Source organism: Onychostoma macrolepis, chromosome 02, assembly GCF_012432095.1.
Source record: "Onychostoma macrolepis isolate SWU-2019 chromosome 02, ASM1243209v1, whole genome shotgun sequence".
In the NCBI taxonomy this organism is placed as follows: domain Eukaryota; kingdom Metazoa; phylum Chordata; class Actinopteri; order Cypriniformes; family Cyprinidae; genus Onychostoma; species Onychostoma macrolepis.
The window spans coordinates 3,581,386-3,598,716 of NC_081156.1; the positions used below are offsets into that span (position 1 = coordinate 3,581,386).

General features: G+C 37.1%; 1 protein-coding gene across 5 annotated transcripts; it reads right to left on the reverse strand.

Moving 5' to 3' along the window:
• Positions 1–56: 56 nt before the first annotated feature.
• fubp1 (far upstream element (FUSE) binding protein 1) lies at positions 57–11,244 on the reverse strand. Of its 5 annotated transcripts, XM_058798829.1 has the most exons (20): positions 11,053–11,242; positions 10,312–10,405; positions 9,834–9,869; positions 9,676–9,715; positions 9,511–9,557; positions 9,328–9,399; positions 9,167–9,224; positions 8,929–9,091; positions 8,705–8,803; positions 8,511–8,609; positions 8,302–8,404; positions 7,840–8,076; positions 7,572–7,732; positions 7,259–7,404; positions 7,072–7,148; positions 6,789–6,914; positions 6,390–6,464; positions 1,144–1,203; positions 691–845; positions 57–409 (listed from the first exon to the last, which is right to left on the reverse strand). In XM_058798829.1, the coding sequence occupies exons 1-20, from the start codon at positions 11,143–11,145 to the stop codon at positions 401–403; spliced, it is 1,950 nt and encodes a 649-aa protein (XP_058654812.1). In that variant the 5' UTR covers positions 11,146–11,242; the 3' UTR covers positions 57–400. The 5 variants fall into 5 exon arrangements, with proteins under 5 accessions (XP_058654812.1, XP_058654818.1, XP_058654804.1 ...); XM_058798835.1 differs by having other exon boundaries at positions 57–845; positions 9,203–9,224; positions 11,053–11,244; XM_058798821.1 differs by having other exon boundaries at positions 57–845; positions 11,053–11,243.
• Positions 11,245–17,331: the final 6,087 nt, after the last annotated feature.

The following is a 17,331-nucleotide window of genomic DNA, read 5'->3' on the forward strand; positions in this document are numbered from 1 at the left end:
AGAAAATGAAATTTTCACAAAACATTCCCCACACTTATGCACCCCACTTACCAACACAGGAGGTTTCATTGTTTTATTGCAAAACACAACAGGCATATCATATTAAAACTGAGATGATTTACATGGAAATGACTATAGTTTAGTCTCAAAACTACATGAGATACAGGAGATACAGGAGCTGGAATGACCAAAATTACCCGACTAAAAACAAACCGTTCATTTACAAGAGTGGCAAAACAAAAAGGAAAAAATATATATATACTTGACTTTGGAGCTGGTCTGCGATCTAGCTTAAACACTCAAACCAATGAAATAAAGATCTTCATCATGGCGTCTGCATCCAAACATTTAACAAAGGTTTTTTCTGACAATGTAGCATTTACTTTATGTCCACTTCACATTACTGGCCCTGTGCAGAAGAAATACATAAGAAATACACAACATGTTAAGAGCAGAAACATTTATCCAACAACCTCCCAAAAAAAAAAAAAAAGATAAAAAGCCTGTTTGAGGAGGAAAGAGTTTGGTTATGTGTTGTATCGACGACTCATCTGGAAACCTGCTGAACCTGTGGAAGTAAATGTTAGAAAAAAAAAAAAGGGGGTGGGGAGGGGGGCAAAACTACACATGCACATCTACCAAGTAAAGAGCGCAAAAGGCAAAGAGCAGAGTGTTTTAGTGGGAGTGTACCTGCTGAGCCTGGGGTGCAGCTCCCATTGCCTGAGGGGCGCCTTGGCCGTAGTACGCTGCCTGCTGGCGGTAGTATTCTGCCCACGCTGCACTGTAATCTGGCTGACCTCCTGGCTGAGACGCCGCTGCTGCAGCCGCCTGAGGCGCAGCTTGACCTGAAACGAAACAAAACCCAAAGCATTAAAGATGGAAGGTGAAGCAGAAAAATAATCTGGCAGTGTTGTTAAACAGTGTAGTTTGTACAAGATTGATTTAAGGATAAATTACTCCATGGCAATGTTTGTAAGAGGGGGAACGACCCCGGCCACGCTACCTCCGAGTGGCGGGACAGAAACCCACTACTTTACTCTAGGGCAGCCGAGACAACAGCAGCTCTACTGCAGAGGACTGTGAAAGAGATGCAGCTGCCCAAAACTATTAGAAATCAAAGCAACTACATCTATGACATTTTACCTTGTTTCTTATAGTACTCTTCCCATGCCTTGGTGTAGTCCTGCTGAGGCTGTGCTTGACCTGAAGAGACGAGATTAAACCGACATTAATCATGAGCTTAAACGTTAGTACAATTACACTGAAGATAACATTACTGAATTACTTACTGACAATTCTGGTAAAAACATGCATCTACACTACATTCAAGCCTAATTCTAGCACCAAACTCAAAAAAAATAAAAAATAAAAAGACACCATCAGAATAATTGTTCAATTAAAAGAGTTACTGAAGATTTAGTTAGCATTAAAGGAACACTCCACTTTTTTTGGAAATAGGCTCATTCTCCAACTCCCCCAGAGTTAATAAGTTGAGTTTTACCGTTTTGGAATCCATTTAGCGATCTCCGGGTCTGGCGATAGCACTTTTAGCATAACAGCATAGATCATTGAATCGATTAGACCACTAGCATCGCGTTCAAAATGACCAAAGAGTTTCGATATTTGTCCCATTTAAAACTTGACTCTTCTGTAGTTATATCGTGTATTAAGACCGGCGGAAAATGAAAAGTTGCAATTTTCTAGGCCAATTTGGCTAGGAACTATACTCTCATTCCGCGTAATAATCAAGGAACTTTGCTGCCGTACCATGGCGCGGTGATATTACGTGGCGCCTGAAAGTGGTCCCCAGCTATATTATAACTGGGTACCTGGCTGGGGACTGCTTTCAGGCGCTGCGTATCACTGCACCTGCTGCTGCCGTAGTGCGGCGGCAAAGTTCCATTATTACGCCGGAATGAGAGTATAGTTATTAATCATATCAGCCTAGAAAATTGCAACTTTTCATTTTCCGCCGGTCTTGGTACACGATATAACTACAGAAGAGTCAAGTTTTAAATGGGACAAATATCGAAACTCTTTGGTCATTTTTGAACGCGATGCTAGTGGTCTAAACGGATTCAATGATCTATGCTAAGCTATGCTAAAAGTGCTATCGCCAGGTCCAGAGATCGGCTGAATGGATTCAAAAACAGTAAAACTCAACTTATTAACTCTGGGGGAGTTGGAGAATGAGCCTATTTCCAAAAAAAGTGGAGTGTTCCTTTAAAATTTCAAAAATTTTAAACCTAATATTTCCAAGTACAACTGGCATTGAAACAGGCACAAATTCGAAAAAGTGTACATATTTATCTATTACATACATATACATAACTGAGCAGTACAATCTTATTCATGGTTTTTTGGTGTGTTAAGCCCAAAGTATACTTCACTTTTTACGTGTACACGAGGGACAGCGCACAGTGCGCGTGAAGGCGAATTTCGTCATCAGAATAGTACGCACGTACTGTACGCGCACCACTCGATTTTTGTAACTTTGTACAGGCAGGTTGCACATGCACATTGAATTTGTTTTGCACTAATCAGTTATTCCACAAGGTGACAACTAGGGATGTCACAATTCTCAATATACTATCGAACTGTTCAGTATGACATCCACGGTTCAATACGCACTTGTGAATTGCGGTTTTTCGTTTAGATCATTTCCGTGTTTCATTTTCCCAGAATTGGCTGTGTGCGCGCCTGTGAGTTCACATGCTGAGATGAGGGAACGCTTCCCCGCTAATAATGTGCAGGAATTTTTTTTAAAAAGCAACACACGCAGAGCCTCTTCCCTTGAGAAGTGTTTCTAAACTTGTCCAACAAAACATAACTTTTTACTTCACAACATAAGTCGAGTGTTTGAAATAACTTCCTTTTGTGATTTGATGTGGATTCTTTTCACAGAATGAGGCACACAATATATTCTATGCTGTAATAAAGGCTATGTTGATTAAAAATGGCTTACAAATATACTTAATCATTATGAAAATACCGGAGATGGCTTAAAGAACTCAGATAAACCATATATTGTTGCAGGCGAGTGTTTATTGTCCTTATATTTCATCATTCAAAACATTTAACGTTATATGAAGAGTTTATTTGCAAAAACCGTTAACTCCATTTTTATTTATTTTCAGAAATCACTTTTTTTTTTAAATTGCACATTCCAAGTAATATCAATCAAACTGCAGTTAGGTTATTTTGATTAAGTAATAATAAGCAAATAAAGGTAATTTAAAAGATTAAAGTTCACTGAAAGTATGCTTTTTTTTTTTTACATATTAAAAGTGTGTTTTATAGCAAAAGTCGTTTTTTGGCAAAAGCAGATAACTCCACATTTCATGTTTTAGAGTAAAAAAAAACAAAAAACACTCGTTTAATCCTTGTAATCTCCTCAGATGACAATGTAGATGCCTAACAATGTAGATGCCTGACAAACATCTCACCATTGCAACATGCTGCTTTTGCAAGGTTTCATGAAAAAAAAAAAGGTTTCAGCTTTTATTTTCCTTTACGCCCTGAAGATGATATCACAGGTTCATCAAGTTTGTCGAAATTATCCATCCTCAATCACTTTTAGTCAGCTTTGACGAAACTCCTCTCAGCTAGCACGTCTTTTCAAAGTGAAAGTAGCCTTATCACCTGACCTGAATACAATGTGCCGATTCGCTAAAATGGACTTATCGGCTTCTGTTCACAAACAAGGGCACTCGTCGGCTTCTGCAGTAAAACGTGAACTCGATGCCTTGAAATTGGACAATACTGGCTTTTTTGACAATGTGTTTAGGGTTCAGATCGCGCTATATGTGGAGAATAATGCACGGCAATCTTTTTTTTTTTTTTGAGGTATACATGCCCATGTTCTATGCCAGCCGAACCTACACAGCCGAATCATCAGAAGTTCTGCAGGTATTGTGAAGAAACAAGCGAGGACAACAGCGAAAATGGCAGATCATGGAAATAAATGTTATGTTTCAGGCTGTGCAGGGGATGTGATGTGCAGGGATGGGTTGGTGTCTGTATTCAGAAAGGCACGGAAAGCAAATGACGCGTTCTAATAAAATAACGCGAGCCACTAAAGGGACATCGTTAGCTCCTTGCTAGCAGTAGCCTGTTACATTACAGTACATAAGATTTCACTTACCACATAAACAGTAAGGAGAGATGACTGAGGATGATGGCGAATGATTTACAGATCCTGAGCTCCACTGACCTGAACATCTGATCTTGTAAAATGTGTGGCAAGTACTGCCGCTCCATAGTATAAACAGAGTATGTGCGATCGAGAATCTCCGAAAGTGAAAGTGAAACTAAAAAGTGATCGTGCATTCGAAAGCCGTTTCAATGCCCAGCATATTAATAGCGGCTCCCCGATGCCCGCATTTTATTTACAGTATAATTACCCAACGATATAACTGCGCGAGAAAGTATTGAAACATATTTTCCTCCCCGTGTTTCCTTCCTGCTGTGTGAGCTACTTTAATGAGTCGCACTGTGAAATCAGAGCAGAGCTCAACATTATTATTCATGACCCTTCCAAATAAGGTAATAACAGACCATTTCATTCTAGGGAGAAATCCTAGGGTTGTAAATGGGACATGTAAAGAATTTTTAGGTAAGAATTTTTGCCCTTACCTAAGCCACGTATGTAGATATCTATGTAGATATCAGAGAACAATTTAAAATATTGTATCCATGTATTCTATGGCACCTTTAAAGTGGCGTTTATCAGCTTTTGCAAATAAACTCTTCATATCTTTACGTAGTTACAGCGATACTGATGCCTTTATCCATATTAGGGATTTCCTGGAACGTCATTAGTGTTACTTCTGTGATGCATATGTGGATTTTCTGCACGAGGGAGCCCTCTGGCGTCCAGTATGAATGAAACACACATTAGCCCCTTTCCCACCGCTTTAGTTCCAGAACTAAAAAAGTACAGTACTAAAGTACTGGGACTATTTTGCACGAACTATTTCCCAGTACCATTTAAAGGGTTGCATTCGCACCGACAGTGGGTACTAAGAAGTGACGTAAGCCAGTCGACAGCGACGTCATTTGTGCGCGGCGTTCAACAACAAAAACAAAGAAGAATAACATTAACAACAGGAGGATGGAGGACGCTGTGATCGGAGCTGTGTTTTTGTTGTCTTGCGGGGTTCGCAATAATGGACATGGAATGTCGACGTAACTTATACGTCAAGCGACTGAAAGATCGGAAAGAAGTTCAAAATGTTCAAAAGTGCCTGCACTTCAGCATCTGTCCATCTATCGCTGTTCTCCATTCTTGCGAAATATAAGTTGATGCGATGTTTACACAGTATGTGTTTACACAGTATGTGTTTACACAGTATGTGTTTACACGGCGTTTTAAATCATGGCGGGTGAGGGTGTTTCCGTACGCGTTTAGCCAATCAGCGTACACTTACGTCACGATAGTTCCTATGGAACTGTTTTAGACCCTAAACAGACCCTAGGAGCTAATTTAGTTCCTCAAACGGAGTTCCGGGAACTAAAACAGTTCCTAGTTCCCGCGGTGCGAACACGCCAAAAAGTGGGTAGTTCCACAATTAGTTCGGGTACTATGAAAAGTTTCCTGCGGTGCGAAAGGGCCCATTACATGTGTTTATAGCGCTCAATAATGGCCAATCCATTCCATTTTGTGTAAAAATTGGAAAATAATACCTCTCCCAAAAGAAATGTTAAGCAGACATAATAATCCAAACTTTTTCCAGTGTACACTTTGATATGCTAAGCTATCAGAACCCAACCGAAAACCATGGTTAAAAACCGAGGTACATATTGAGCCATGGACTAACTATACTGTTGCATCCCTAGGGGCAACACTGTCCTGGGCCGTTGTTTCACAGTAGAAAACTAAACCACAACAACAAAATAACAGAGACTGCAGCAACAACAAGAGACGTTCACATTGACAAGCGCTTGTGAGTAAGAAGGTATGAGACAGTTCAGCTTTGGTTTAAAAGAGTTCAGAAATACGTTATCGGTCATAACTTACAGGGAAAAATAGTGCAGACACTGAACATGGATTGACATGTCGACCAACCGTGTTCGCGCACAACATCAAATGGAGTATACTTTGAAAGGCTACGCATTCGACTGTACGCATACGCTAACGTACGCGTACAAAAAGTATACTTGGGGCTTTAATCCTCACTCTGAGACACTACAGCTCCTCATTCTGAACAGCAGGGTTTGAAACCAATATTTCTGTGGACAAGCACCAAAGACAAAACTCACGTGACTAATTTGCCTCGCTAGACTCCAAAAGAAAAAACAGGACTGATTGGCTATTCAAGCCCTGCTGCTATTTAACCTGATCTCTCAAAGAAAATAACCTCAAGCTACATTTGGCAAAATATTTATACCCAATTTCTTGTAATATTCCTCCCAGGCCTTGGTGTAATCTGCCTGTCCACTTTGACCTGGAGCTTGCGGGTCACCTGTTAAAAATGGTACAATTTGAGAAATTGAGAACCATTCTTTTAAAGGCTGCAGAAAGCCCTCCACCTGGCTAGGTGGCGCACTTTGCACAAACAGGTCGAGTGTCTCAGAAAATTCCCTGTCCATGAATGCTAGTCGAAAAAGGCCATCCCAGAACAACGTATAAATACCATTAGAAAAGCAACATTGTACTGTGCAGTGATGGCTACACTGAAAGGCTACTAAGTACTACTGTACAAAAGACAACAGTAGATCTAGAGTGAAGGGAGTGTAGGTTTATAAATATAATAAAAAAAATAAAATAAAAAAAAAAAAAAAAGTACCTTGTCCATTGGTTTGGCCTGTGCCAGGGGCTGCTGATGTTGGTGTCATGGGGCCCTGGGGCTGCTGCTGGTACTGAGAATAATAGGCTGCCCATGCGGCCGCATTAGCATCAGCCGCTGCTTTATCTGCAGAACCAACAACAGCTTAGCCCATTTTGTTTTTCCTCCAACAGACAACTGAAACTGCATTAGTTTTAACTAGCATTGTGGATGGGCATTGTGGAGAATCTGAATATCATTCGGAACTAAACCTAGTTAGCATGGCATAGGGACAAGCACTTACTAGGATCTGGCTGTCCTTGCTGCCAATGAGTGTATCCGTTGCCCCAGCCTTGAGGCTGATATGGTGCTGGAGGACCACTGAGGACAAAAAATAAGATACACTATGTACATCTCAAGATGAATTGGCACCTAAAGACCAAGTGAAAACACTGACACATGCTAAAAACTGAGAAGGAGAAAGTCCTTACTGTGGTCCAGGAGGGCCCTGGCCATAGGGCCCAGGGTTGTATGGGCCCATGGGAGCAGGTGGTCCTGTAGGACCAGGAGGGCCATGAGAAGGACCTCCGTGGGGCCCAGGTGGACCATGAGGGCCACCCATAGGGCTAACTGGACCCTAGGACAAACCAAAATAATTTAAAGTATAAACCAGGCAATAAGAACTTTTAAATAAACAGACAAAATTGTGTCAACGCAACATTTCAGAAAGACAATCATTTTTATATGTTCACCCTAAAAAATAAGCAAAAATTTGTTAGGCCTAGTGGAAGTCACGGTACTCACTCCAATCTTCTCCTCAACCAGCTGTCTGGCGTAATCAATCTGTTGGGGTGATCCACGGACTGTGAAGATCTTTATATTAGGGTCCGAATTAGGTGGAGGGTTTCTTTGCAACTCTATCCTGGCTCCTGACTGCTGGCTGATGCTCTTAATGGTTTCACCCCCTAGAGGGAAAAAAATAAAAATAAATTATCACTATATTCATTCATTATCAATTATGTCATATAAAAATTGCATATCCCTTTAAAGTGAAACCAAATCAACAACTAACCTTTGCCAATAATGAGGCCGGTCTTCATGGTAGGCACAGTGAAAGTGAATTCCTGCAGGCCTCCAGGAGGGCCCATGTTCCAGTTTCCCTGTCCACGGCCCCTCCCTCTGCCCCCGTGACCAGGGGGGCCTCCAGCCTGCACACTCCTCAGCAAGTCAGATATGATATCTGCTGCGTGCTGTGCCCTGTCTGGAGGCCCCATAATCTGAGCGATCCTCTCTGGTGTGGAGCCATCATCTGAAGCAAAAGAACAAGTATGTGTGTCAAAGGTTGGTGTTTTAATGTCCTGCCAATTTCCTTGGTTATTTTCATGGTGAAGTAACAAGTTGAAAAAAAAAAAAAAAAACGCATTTTAAAGACCTATAGAAGGCCTTTTTTCCTTTTTTTTTTTTTACACATCAAAGGTCAGCAAACTATTCAGATTTTGCTTTTTTTAAAGAGCATATAAAAATTCTTACGTACCTGGTTTGAACTGAATCCTCACACCAGTGTCATTTTGAATCTTCTTGATCATTTCACCACTCCTGCCAATCACAATTCCCACTGCAAACCTTGGCACAGGGACCTAAAGCAACAGCAAAAAACTTTAAGTCAACTGCCTTTCAAAATTACATTTAAATGTAAAGTCACAAAATAAAATCTAAAGATTATTCTCATTAAACAGTACTTACATCCAGACTGTCTCCACTGCTTACTCTAGAACCATACTCTCCTCTCTGTTCCCGGAAACCCTGATCTCTGATTAGATCCATCACCATGTCTTTGGCTTGCTGTACAGACCAAGCAATTTAAAAAATATTTAGATGTACAGTCCATAACTTGGAATGACTTCAATGTAGCAATGCAACGGTTTAAATGTACTCACCTGAACTTTAAAAGGATCGCCAGAGATTCTGAGTGGTTTATCAGCCCCTGTGTTTTGGGGTCCATCTTGAATCATGACCATTTTGACCCCCGCACGTTCCTATTACACAAGTGTTGAACAATTAAATTAGTAAGTAAACGTCTGTTAAAAAAGTTAAATATAAAAAAGAGAAAGAAATATTACATTTCAAACCAAATAACAGATCACTTCTGGTTTAACCTCACCTGTAACTGTTTGATTGTTTCTCCTCCCTTTCCGATGACCAGACCAGCTTTGGAGGCTGGGATCATGACCTCCTGAACAGACATCCCCGGTCCATCATTGTGGTGGAATGCTGGAGAAGGTCTACCTTTCTCTACAATGTCTGTGAGCAACCTCTTTGCAGCCCTATTATGGAAATGTATATTTTTGAATAAAACTCAATTCAGCTATGAGAAAGTTCTAAATTTGGGAGATACTCACTGGATTGAATCAGGTGAGCCTGTTAATGTCACTGACCTCTCAGGCATGCCGCCACTGTCTGTTGGGTAGAGTGCAGAATAAGCATTGTAATTTTTCTCTTCAAAAAGCTGACAACAATCAGACTGAGATACACACAGTCAGGACACGGCAATTTGACTCACCGGGAGCAATCTGTATTTTGCAACCTGAGTCCTGCTGTATTCTTGAAATCTGTTCTCCTCCCCTTCCAATAACTGAAAACAAGGGTTGAATTAACATTGTACTTTTTTACGAGATTTAAATGCAAGTCCTCCAAAGCACGTAGCAATTGATATTTGTTTTTCTGAATTCATAAGTCAACTTACTGAAGCCAACCATGCCATCTGGAACCTTGAACTCCTCTGATATAGACCTGCACAGAGATGTGAAAACATTAGAAGAAAAAGGAAATGCAAAAATGTACCATTTAAAAAAAAAAATACAAATTATGCGTTGCATTACATATTTTGTTAAAAAAAAAAAAAAGTTACCTTGATGGGCCACCCATGCCTCCCATTACAGATGAAAAAGCTGGTGCAAATGAAAGCATGAATTTATGAGATGAGCAACAGACACATCTTAAAAATTGTTAAATACATAACATTTAATAGCTAATTAGTTCCTCCCAGAAGACAACAGCAATGCTTACGATCACTTGGTGGAACCTTCTTGGTTTCAGGTTGATCTGAAAAGAGAGGAAAAAAAAAAAAAAAAAAAGACGACCAAAACAGTTTATACCCAAAAAAATGCACCTAAAACATCTAGTAATGCTAATTACAGAAGTACTACATATCAGACTAATTAAAACTTTTAACCCACTTAACAAAAACAAACTCACCTAAAATATTTTGATTCATAAATAATTGGTGTGTATTGTGAAGCAGTGAATATTGTTTAATACCATGAAATACACTGAAAATATAAAGTCATGACTGAAATATTTTATAACTAAAATACATCACACTCATTTTAACCAAAAAAAAAAAAAAGTTGGACTTATTGCCTTTGGTCAGTCTTGTTTGCCAGGACCACAAGTTAATACCAGAGGATTAAACAAGTACATAATGTTGTGTATGTGGACCATTAAGGACAATAACAAAGCCACTGCAAGGAACATATGAGCTTACCTCCATCTTCAAGAGGTCTCTTCTGTCCTCCATAACCAAACTCATTGGATGATGGAGAGGGGGGTATACCATCACCTCCTATTTTTGCAGCGATCTAAAATAATATAGTGAAATGCACGGTCAAAACAAACAGTTTTAAATCAAATGAAAAATAAATGTAAAGTTATAATTAAGAAATAAAAGTTTTTAGATAACCGTGTATGATTGCAACAACTCTGTAACAGTGTGTGGCCTGCACAGAGACTCTACTGTTGTCCTGAACAAAACTAGGTTAGACTTGTTAGCAGCAAAAACGCAGGAAGTTGCACGCGGCTTATTTATATACATGGATAAAAAGTAACACTAACAAAATCATATTATTAATGTCATCCTACGTCTAGGGACCTAATTCCAGATAAGTAACTTAAATGTATTGGATACGTAAATTACACTTCACGGAAATGTGTAATAATATGCGTAACTATTTTAAACTACTAATTTGCTCTTTAGCTTATCGGAACCTAAGCGAAACATACGTATCATTTACAAAACACATTCTGCTTCACATAAGCTTTAAAATAAAACCGTAAAAGAGAAATAAAATTGAAGAAAAAAAGCACACAACCGAAACCTCTTTGTTGCAACGCATCAAGGCCTCAAGTTAGCACGTTAGCTAACTAACTAGCTGGTTACGTTTCGTGTTGATTTTAAATGGAAAGCTTGAAGATACGAAATACTTTCGGACGCTTTCAAAGTACTCACTTGTCTGGCTCTCTGAAGGGCGTCTTTAAAAGCATCGTTCATCCCTCCACCAGCGTTTGAGGACGGTGGAGCCACGTTAGAGTAGTCGGCCATGTCTGCAGGAACTATCTTCTCGAGCTGAAGGAAGATGGCCGTACGCGCGAGAGTGATGAAAAGAACTGACTGCAGCCGCTTCGATCCTGATCCCACTTCCGGTCGGCAAACTACCGCGGAAATAGGATAAAAGTTCTTCTTTCCGTAACGTACTGTGATTGTTTCTGGCCAAATACTGTTATTACTACAGTAGACACCATAATAATAATTATTTTCATTCTATCTATCTATCTATTTATAATATATGGATTGTTATATTTATTAATACCGTATCTAAGAACCTTTAGGATCTGTGTGGCATGTACTTTATTCATATTTCAGACGTTGGCTTTTTTGAGAATTAAAAAAATATGCATGAGAAGTGCTTATGAGATATATCATTAAATGATGTACATCTCACATCTCATATGAGATCAAATCATATCAGTCTTCTAGAAAAATGTTGTTTTAAAATACATGTAGGGGGTCGCCCCTTCTCGGAAATGTTGAAATCACATGACCCATATTATGCAGTTGACAAAAGTTACTGCTGGTAATGGAAAAAATGTAAGCCCTCATTTCATATATTTCTTTGTGAGTTTGTGAAAATGTTTCAGAGCTTTAAGTAGGCTACTTTAAAAAACTAAACAGAAATTCTGAAACTCTTTGCCTCTCTATCTCAAAATATTTATTATTTTAATGTATTTTTATTTTATGTCTTTAAACTTTAGCATAAACTTATCAGTCACAGCCACCGCACAGCACCTGCTTCACCTTTTTATATGACATAAATACAACATTTCTGCCTTTTAAAATTTAATTTTCCTATAACTTGCTCATTATTTTATATCTAAAAAAAAAAAAACATGCTATGTGTACTGTGTTAGGCTAAATGCAAGTTCATAGCACTTGCATTTTATTGCTCTTTTGTTGGTTTTGATTGCTTCTATTGTCCTCATCTGTAAGTCGCTTTGGAAAAAAGCATCTGATAAATTACTAAATGGCATGTAAATGTATATCTTGCCTTATAATGCTATTGGGATTGATACCCACTTAGAAATGAGCACATACACCATAGAAAAAATAGTGAATTGACTTTAGGGTGAGGTGTAAAATACAGAAATGTAAGGAATGTATTTTTTTTTTTTCTTTATATAGACAAATAATAAAAATACATGCATACATACATACATACCCAGAGGATTTTTGGAGGGCATTTGAATATTATATTATTTTGAAATGTGATGAAATTAGAACTTTGCTAATTGGATCTAAACTTGATTTTTTATGTTTAAGCGAAACATGGTTACATGATAATATTAATAACTAGTATGGTTGCTCTCCCAGGATATACATGTTTTAGAAAAGATAGAGTTAAAGGTAGACGTGGTGTTGGTGTGTTTACATATATTAAGAATTCATTTAAATCTACAGAAATTTACTTGAAAATATTTTAATAGAATTTTTGAGCATAAACATTTCTCTTTCTCCGCGTATGGAATTTAAGGATGTGAGGTTACGTTTTATGATAATATAGAAGAATTATTGGTAACACTTTATAATAACTGCACACTATGAATCATTAGTTAAGCATTAGTAAATAGTCAATTCATCCTTTATAAAGCATTGTTCTAACATTAATAGGCATTAGTAAGCAGTTTATAAATACAGCTATAAATGTTTTGTTCTTGAGCATATCTATAATTCATACTTTATTAATGATCAGTTTATAATTTCTAAATTATTACGTTACAAACCAGTTATTTAGGAGTTCAGTGGTTCATAAGATCATTTAGAAAGTGTAAGTAAATGATTAATAAACTATTTAAACGTACATTTATGAATCTTATTATTTAGACACGTGATAATAGTTGCTCAGTGTGTTAATAAATGCTTTATTAACACATATTCCTGCTGTAATTCATGATTAAGTCAGGTAGTTATAAAACATTTAGTAGTTGCCAGCCATCTGTTTTTGTGAGCTCATCTAAAGTGAGGACTATTCATTCCTCATAAAGCATTTACAAAGCAGATTTAAAGGCTCATTTATCTTCCAAACAGACAAGTTAAACAAACACAACACAGAGGGATACAGAACACAGAAATATTTTTTCATGATGCAAAAAGGAAACTGTACAACTGTACAACTGAAAAGAAAAATTAAAGTGTACAGTTGGACAGTTTCTTTTTTCTTTTCATCTTGAAATAAATATTTCTGAGTTCTGTATCCCTCTGTGTTGTGTTTGTTTATTTTTTTCTTTTAGGAAGATAAATGAGCCTTTAAATCTCCTTTGTAATAAATATGCTTATAAATCAAGAACAAGGCATTTATAGCTGTATTTATAAACTGCTTACTAATGACTATTAATGTTGGAACAATGCTTTATAAAGGATGAACTGACTATTTACTAATGCTTACCTAATGATTCATAGCGTGCAGTTATTATAAAGTGTTACCGAATTATTTAGGAGTTTTAAACATAATTGTGAAGTACTTGTTTTTGGAGATTTTAATATAAGTTGGTTAGACAAGCATTGTAGAAAAAAGCTTAAGGATGTGACTTCAAAATATGATTATCAACAGAAGATTAGTGGACCCACTCGTATTAATTGGAAAACACAAACATTAATAGATTTGGTACTTATGAATAAACCTGAGCGTATAATAAAAATGTATAATTTAGTTTGCGGTTTGTCTGATCATAATATGGTATTAATTGCTAGAAAACTTAAAAAAAATTAAATTAAAAATAAGTAAATAAAAAATGGCAAGCAAGGTATCATAATAATCATAATGGATTAATAAAATTTGAGATTCCTCATAAAGACCAGGCTGAATTTGACAAGGAATTAAGGGCAGTAAGTTGGAATGAAGTATTACAACATAATCAAGTAAATAAATGTTGTGATGAATTTATGATTAATATTGGTCGTACTGTAGATAAATTTATTAGCCTAAATGTCGAAAGAAATCACATAGAAAAATACAACTTCCTTGGATTAACGACACTGTCACGAATCTGGGTTATGAACTTCCGTTCACTCGCCACCAGAGGTCACCCACTCACCACATGGACTCTTGCACTACACAGCACTTCACCCCGGACTACAGTTCCCATCATCCATTGCACTGATGACACACACACACACAGCTGAATGCACTGATTACACAGCTGATTCCCATCAGACATGCTACTTAAGCCATGGACTTCCTCATTCAGATTGCTGAGTATTGTATAGCGTATATCACTCTCCTAGCGATAGCTACTCTACAGAGCACACTTAGTTGTCATAGTCTTGCTTTGTTTTCTCATGTTTTGATTCGTGCCCGTGCTTCCTGGATTAACCCTTTTCCTAGCCGTTCGGACTCTGTTTGCACTTGGACTATTGCTCGTGTACCTGGATTATCTCTTTGCCTTGCCCTGTTGGATATTGTTCGCTGATCGAAGACCCACGCTTGCCCTAGGATTACTCTTTGTCTTGCCTGTGTTGTGTGAACTTTGCTTGTTTTGTGACCACGTACCTGAATAAAAGACTTGCAAATGGATCCGCACGCCTCTCGTCTCGTTGGCTCCGTAACAGATACGTCATGAAGCAAAGAGATCATGCTTTAAAGACTTTTCTTAAAATTAGACATATACTCAATCAACACAAACTCAGCACACCTGAGAAAATGATAGGTGCATAAAATATAAAAAATGCAATCCCACACACTATCAGTCCATGCTAAATAGAAATGTATTTTTACAAGAGCAACGTTTCGGTCCAGTGATGAAGGCCTGATGAAGGTCAGTGGACTGAAACGTTGCTCTTACTTGTAAAAATAAATTTCTATATTCAGCATGGACTGATAGTGTCCGGGATTGTATTTTTTACTTAAAATTAGACATGAAATAGATTTGCAGTTGTTTAATGGACTGAGAAATCAAGTAATTGTCACAGGACGGGAGAGACGGAGACTCAAATGTAGGCAGACAGGGTCTTTTATTTATAAATCACAAAAACACAACTGAATAACATAAATGCTGAAAAGGGCCATAAACTGGGCACAGGGCAGACAGAAATCACAGGCATAAACAGGTACATACGGGAGACAAACGAGCCCCGAACAGAAAACACAGGGAGAGGCAATCAGGAAAACAGCTGAGGTGAGTGGAGTTTGGGGAATTGAATCCGGGAGATAGTGACCTCTGGTGGTGAGAGGGCGAAACGCAGGGCCCGGACTCCTGACAGTAATTATGGAATTTATATTTCAAAATCAAATTATTACTTTCACATATTATCTGAAGCTAAGGGAAATGGTAATCTAACATGGAAACAAATTATCAGTTTAATAAAACCTAAATGTAATGATCATGATAAATATATTCTTAAAGTTGGAGATGAAAGTGTTCATGACTCAAAAAGAGTTGCAAATACATTTAATGATTTTTTAAAAAATTCAATCAGTTAAAGATCTTGCATTTGATTTTCCAAAAGTTGAAGCTGATAGGCAGTACGTAGTTGCAGATGAAGATATTAATCAATTTGAGAATATAGAGGATAATGTTAATTTATTTGAAATTCGGGAAATGGATCAATCCATAATTATGATAATTATTAATGAATTAAATACTACATATTCTAAAGATATATATAATCTTGATACTGCCTTTTAAAAAAAAAGAAGTATTTTAGTTAAGCCCCTTACTCATCTTATTAATGTTTCTATCACAACTGGGCAGTTCCCTGATAGCTGGAAAAAAGCATTGGTAAAGCCTATTTTCAAATCTGGGAATTCAGATGATGTAAATAATTATAGACTGATTAGTCTTCTTCCAGTTCTCTCCAAAGTGCTGGAGAAGGTTGTATCAGAACAATTTTTGCATCACTTAGAGACAAATAATCTTTTAAACCCTTTACAATTTGGTTTTAGACATATCCATTCTACAGAAACACCTTGCTTATTATTAGAAAATATTAAGCAGTCACTTGATAAAGGATTCAAAGTTGGTGCAGTATTCCTGAATTTGAAAAAGGCATTTGATACTGTAAATCAGAATATTTTAATGTCAAAAATATCAAAGTATAATATATCAAAACGATCTCTGTTAAGGATTGACACATATTTAAAAAGTGGTGAACAAAATGTTGTCATTAATAATGTTAAGTCAGTACCTCATAATATTGATATAGGAATTCCTCAGGGAACTATTTTGGGTCCTATTCTTTAGTATTTATATTACTGATCTTTCAGAAGTATGTCCTGATGTGAGTCTTCAAATGTATTCTGACAACACGGTTATTTATGCATCTGGTAGGAATTGTGTGGAAATTGAAGAAAAGTTAACAAGAAACCTAAAGAAAGGGTCAGCTTGGCTCGATGCCTCTTTTTTTAACTTGAATTACTAAAAAGACAAAGTCCACATGTTTTTCAATAAGAGAATTACCTGTAACAAAATCATTAAACATTAGAATTAAAGATGAGAATATTGAACAAGTATCAGAGGAAAAATATCTTGCTATGATTTTAGATTATCAGCTAAATTTTAAAAGTCATGCTAAAAAATTGTGTAAAACAATTAAGGCAAATCTTATCAGCTTCATATTAAGAAATTGTATAACATACGATCATGCTTTTCTGTTTTTAAACTCGAAGTTATCACATATGGTATGGATTAGCTATTTGGTCTCAGACAAATCAATCCATAATTAATCAGATCAAATGTCGAAGATACCATCATCAGATCCTAAGTAAATACAAGATTTTGAGCTTTACTCACTTTGTCTTTTTTCACTATGTAAAGTTTGTGTTTAAATATTTAAATGGTCTTGCCCCTATGCCCTTATGTAATTTTTTTTGAGAGACTGCAGGAGAGCAGTAGATCCCGAGTGGCTTCTAGTGGAAATTGTAAAGTGATATTTTCTAAAATGTAATTTGCTCAGACTGTTCTCTCAGTGAAAGGTGTACAATTTTGGAATTCATTGCCTGATTATTTAAAATCTATTGCAAATTATCATAATTTAAAAAAAGCTACAAAATCTTGGTTGATGCAGCCACAAACTTGCAGTCATATTTAGTGTAATTATATCATAAATTTGTGTACTTCTTGTTGTTGTTTTTTTGTAACTGTAATTTATTAAAAATGTCAAATATACCTGCAATAGTGTATGGCATATTTATTTACTTACATAAAGTTAACAGAATGATAATTAGACTACAGAACA

What these genes read in the sequence shown, in the direction of transcription:
- fubp1 (XM_058798821.1), bottom strand. Translation starts at nt 11,145, where the DNA reads ATGGCCGACTACTCTAACGTGGCTCCACCGTCCTCAAACGCTGGTGGA. An exon ending in GAAGGTTCCACCAAGTGATC is followed by an intron (nt 9,716 to 9,833) that starts GTAAGCATTGCT and finishes CATTTGCACCAG; the next exon opens with CTTTTTCATCTGTAATGGGA. An exon ending in GGAATATTACAAGAAATTGG is followed by an intron (nt 1,204 to 6,389) that starts GTATAAATATTT and finishes TCGTCTCTTCAG; the next exon opens with GTCAAGCACAGCCTCAGCAG.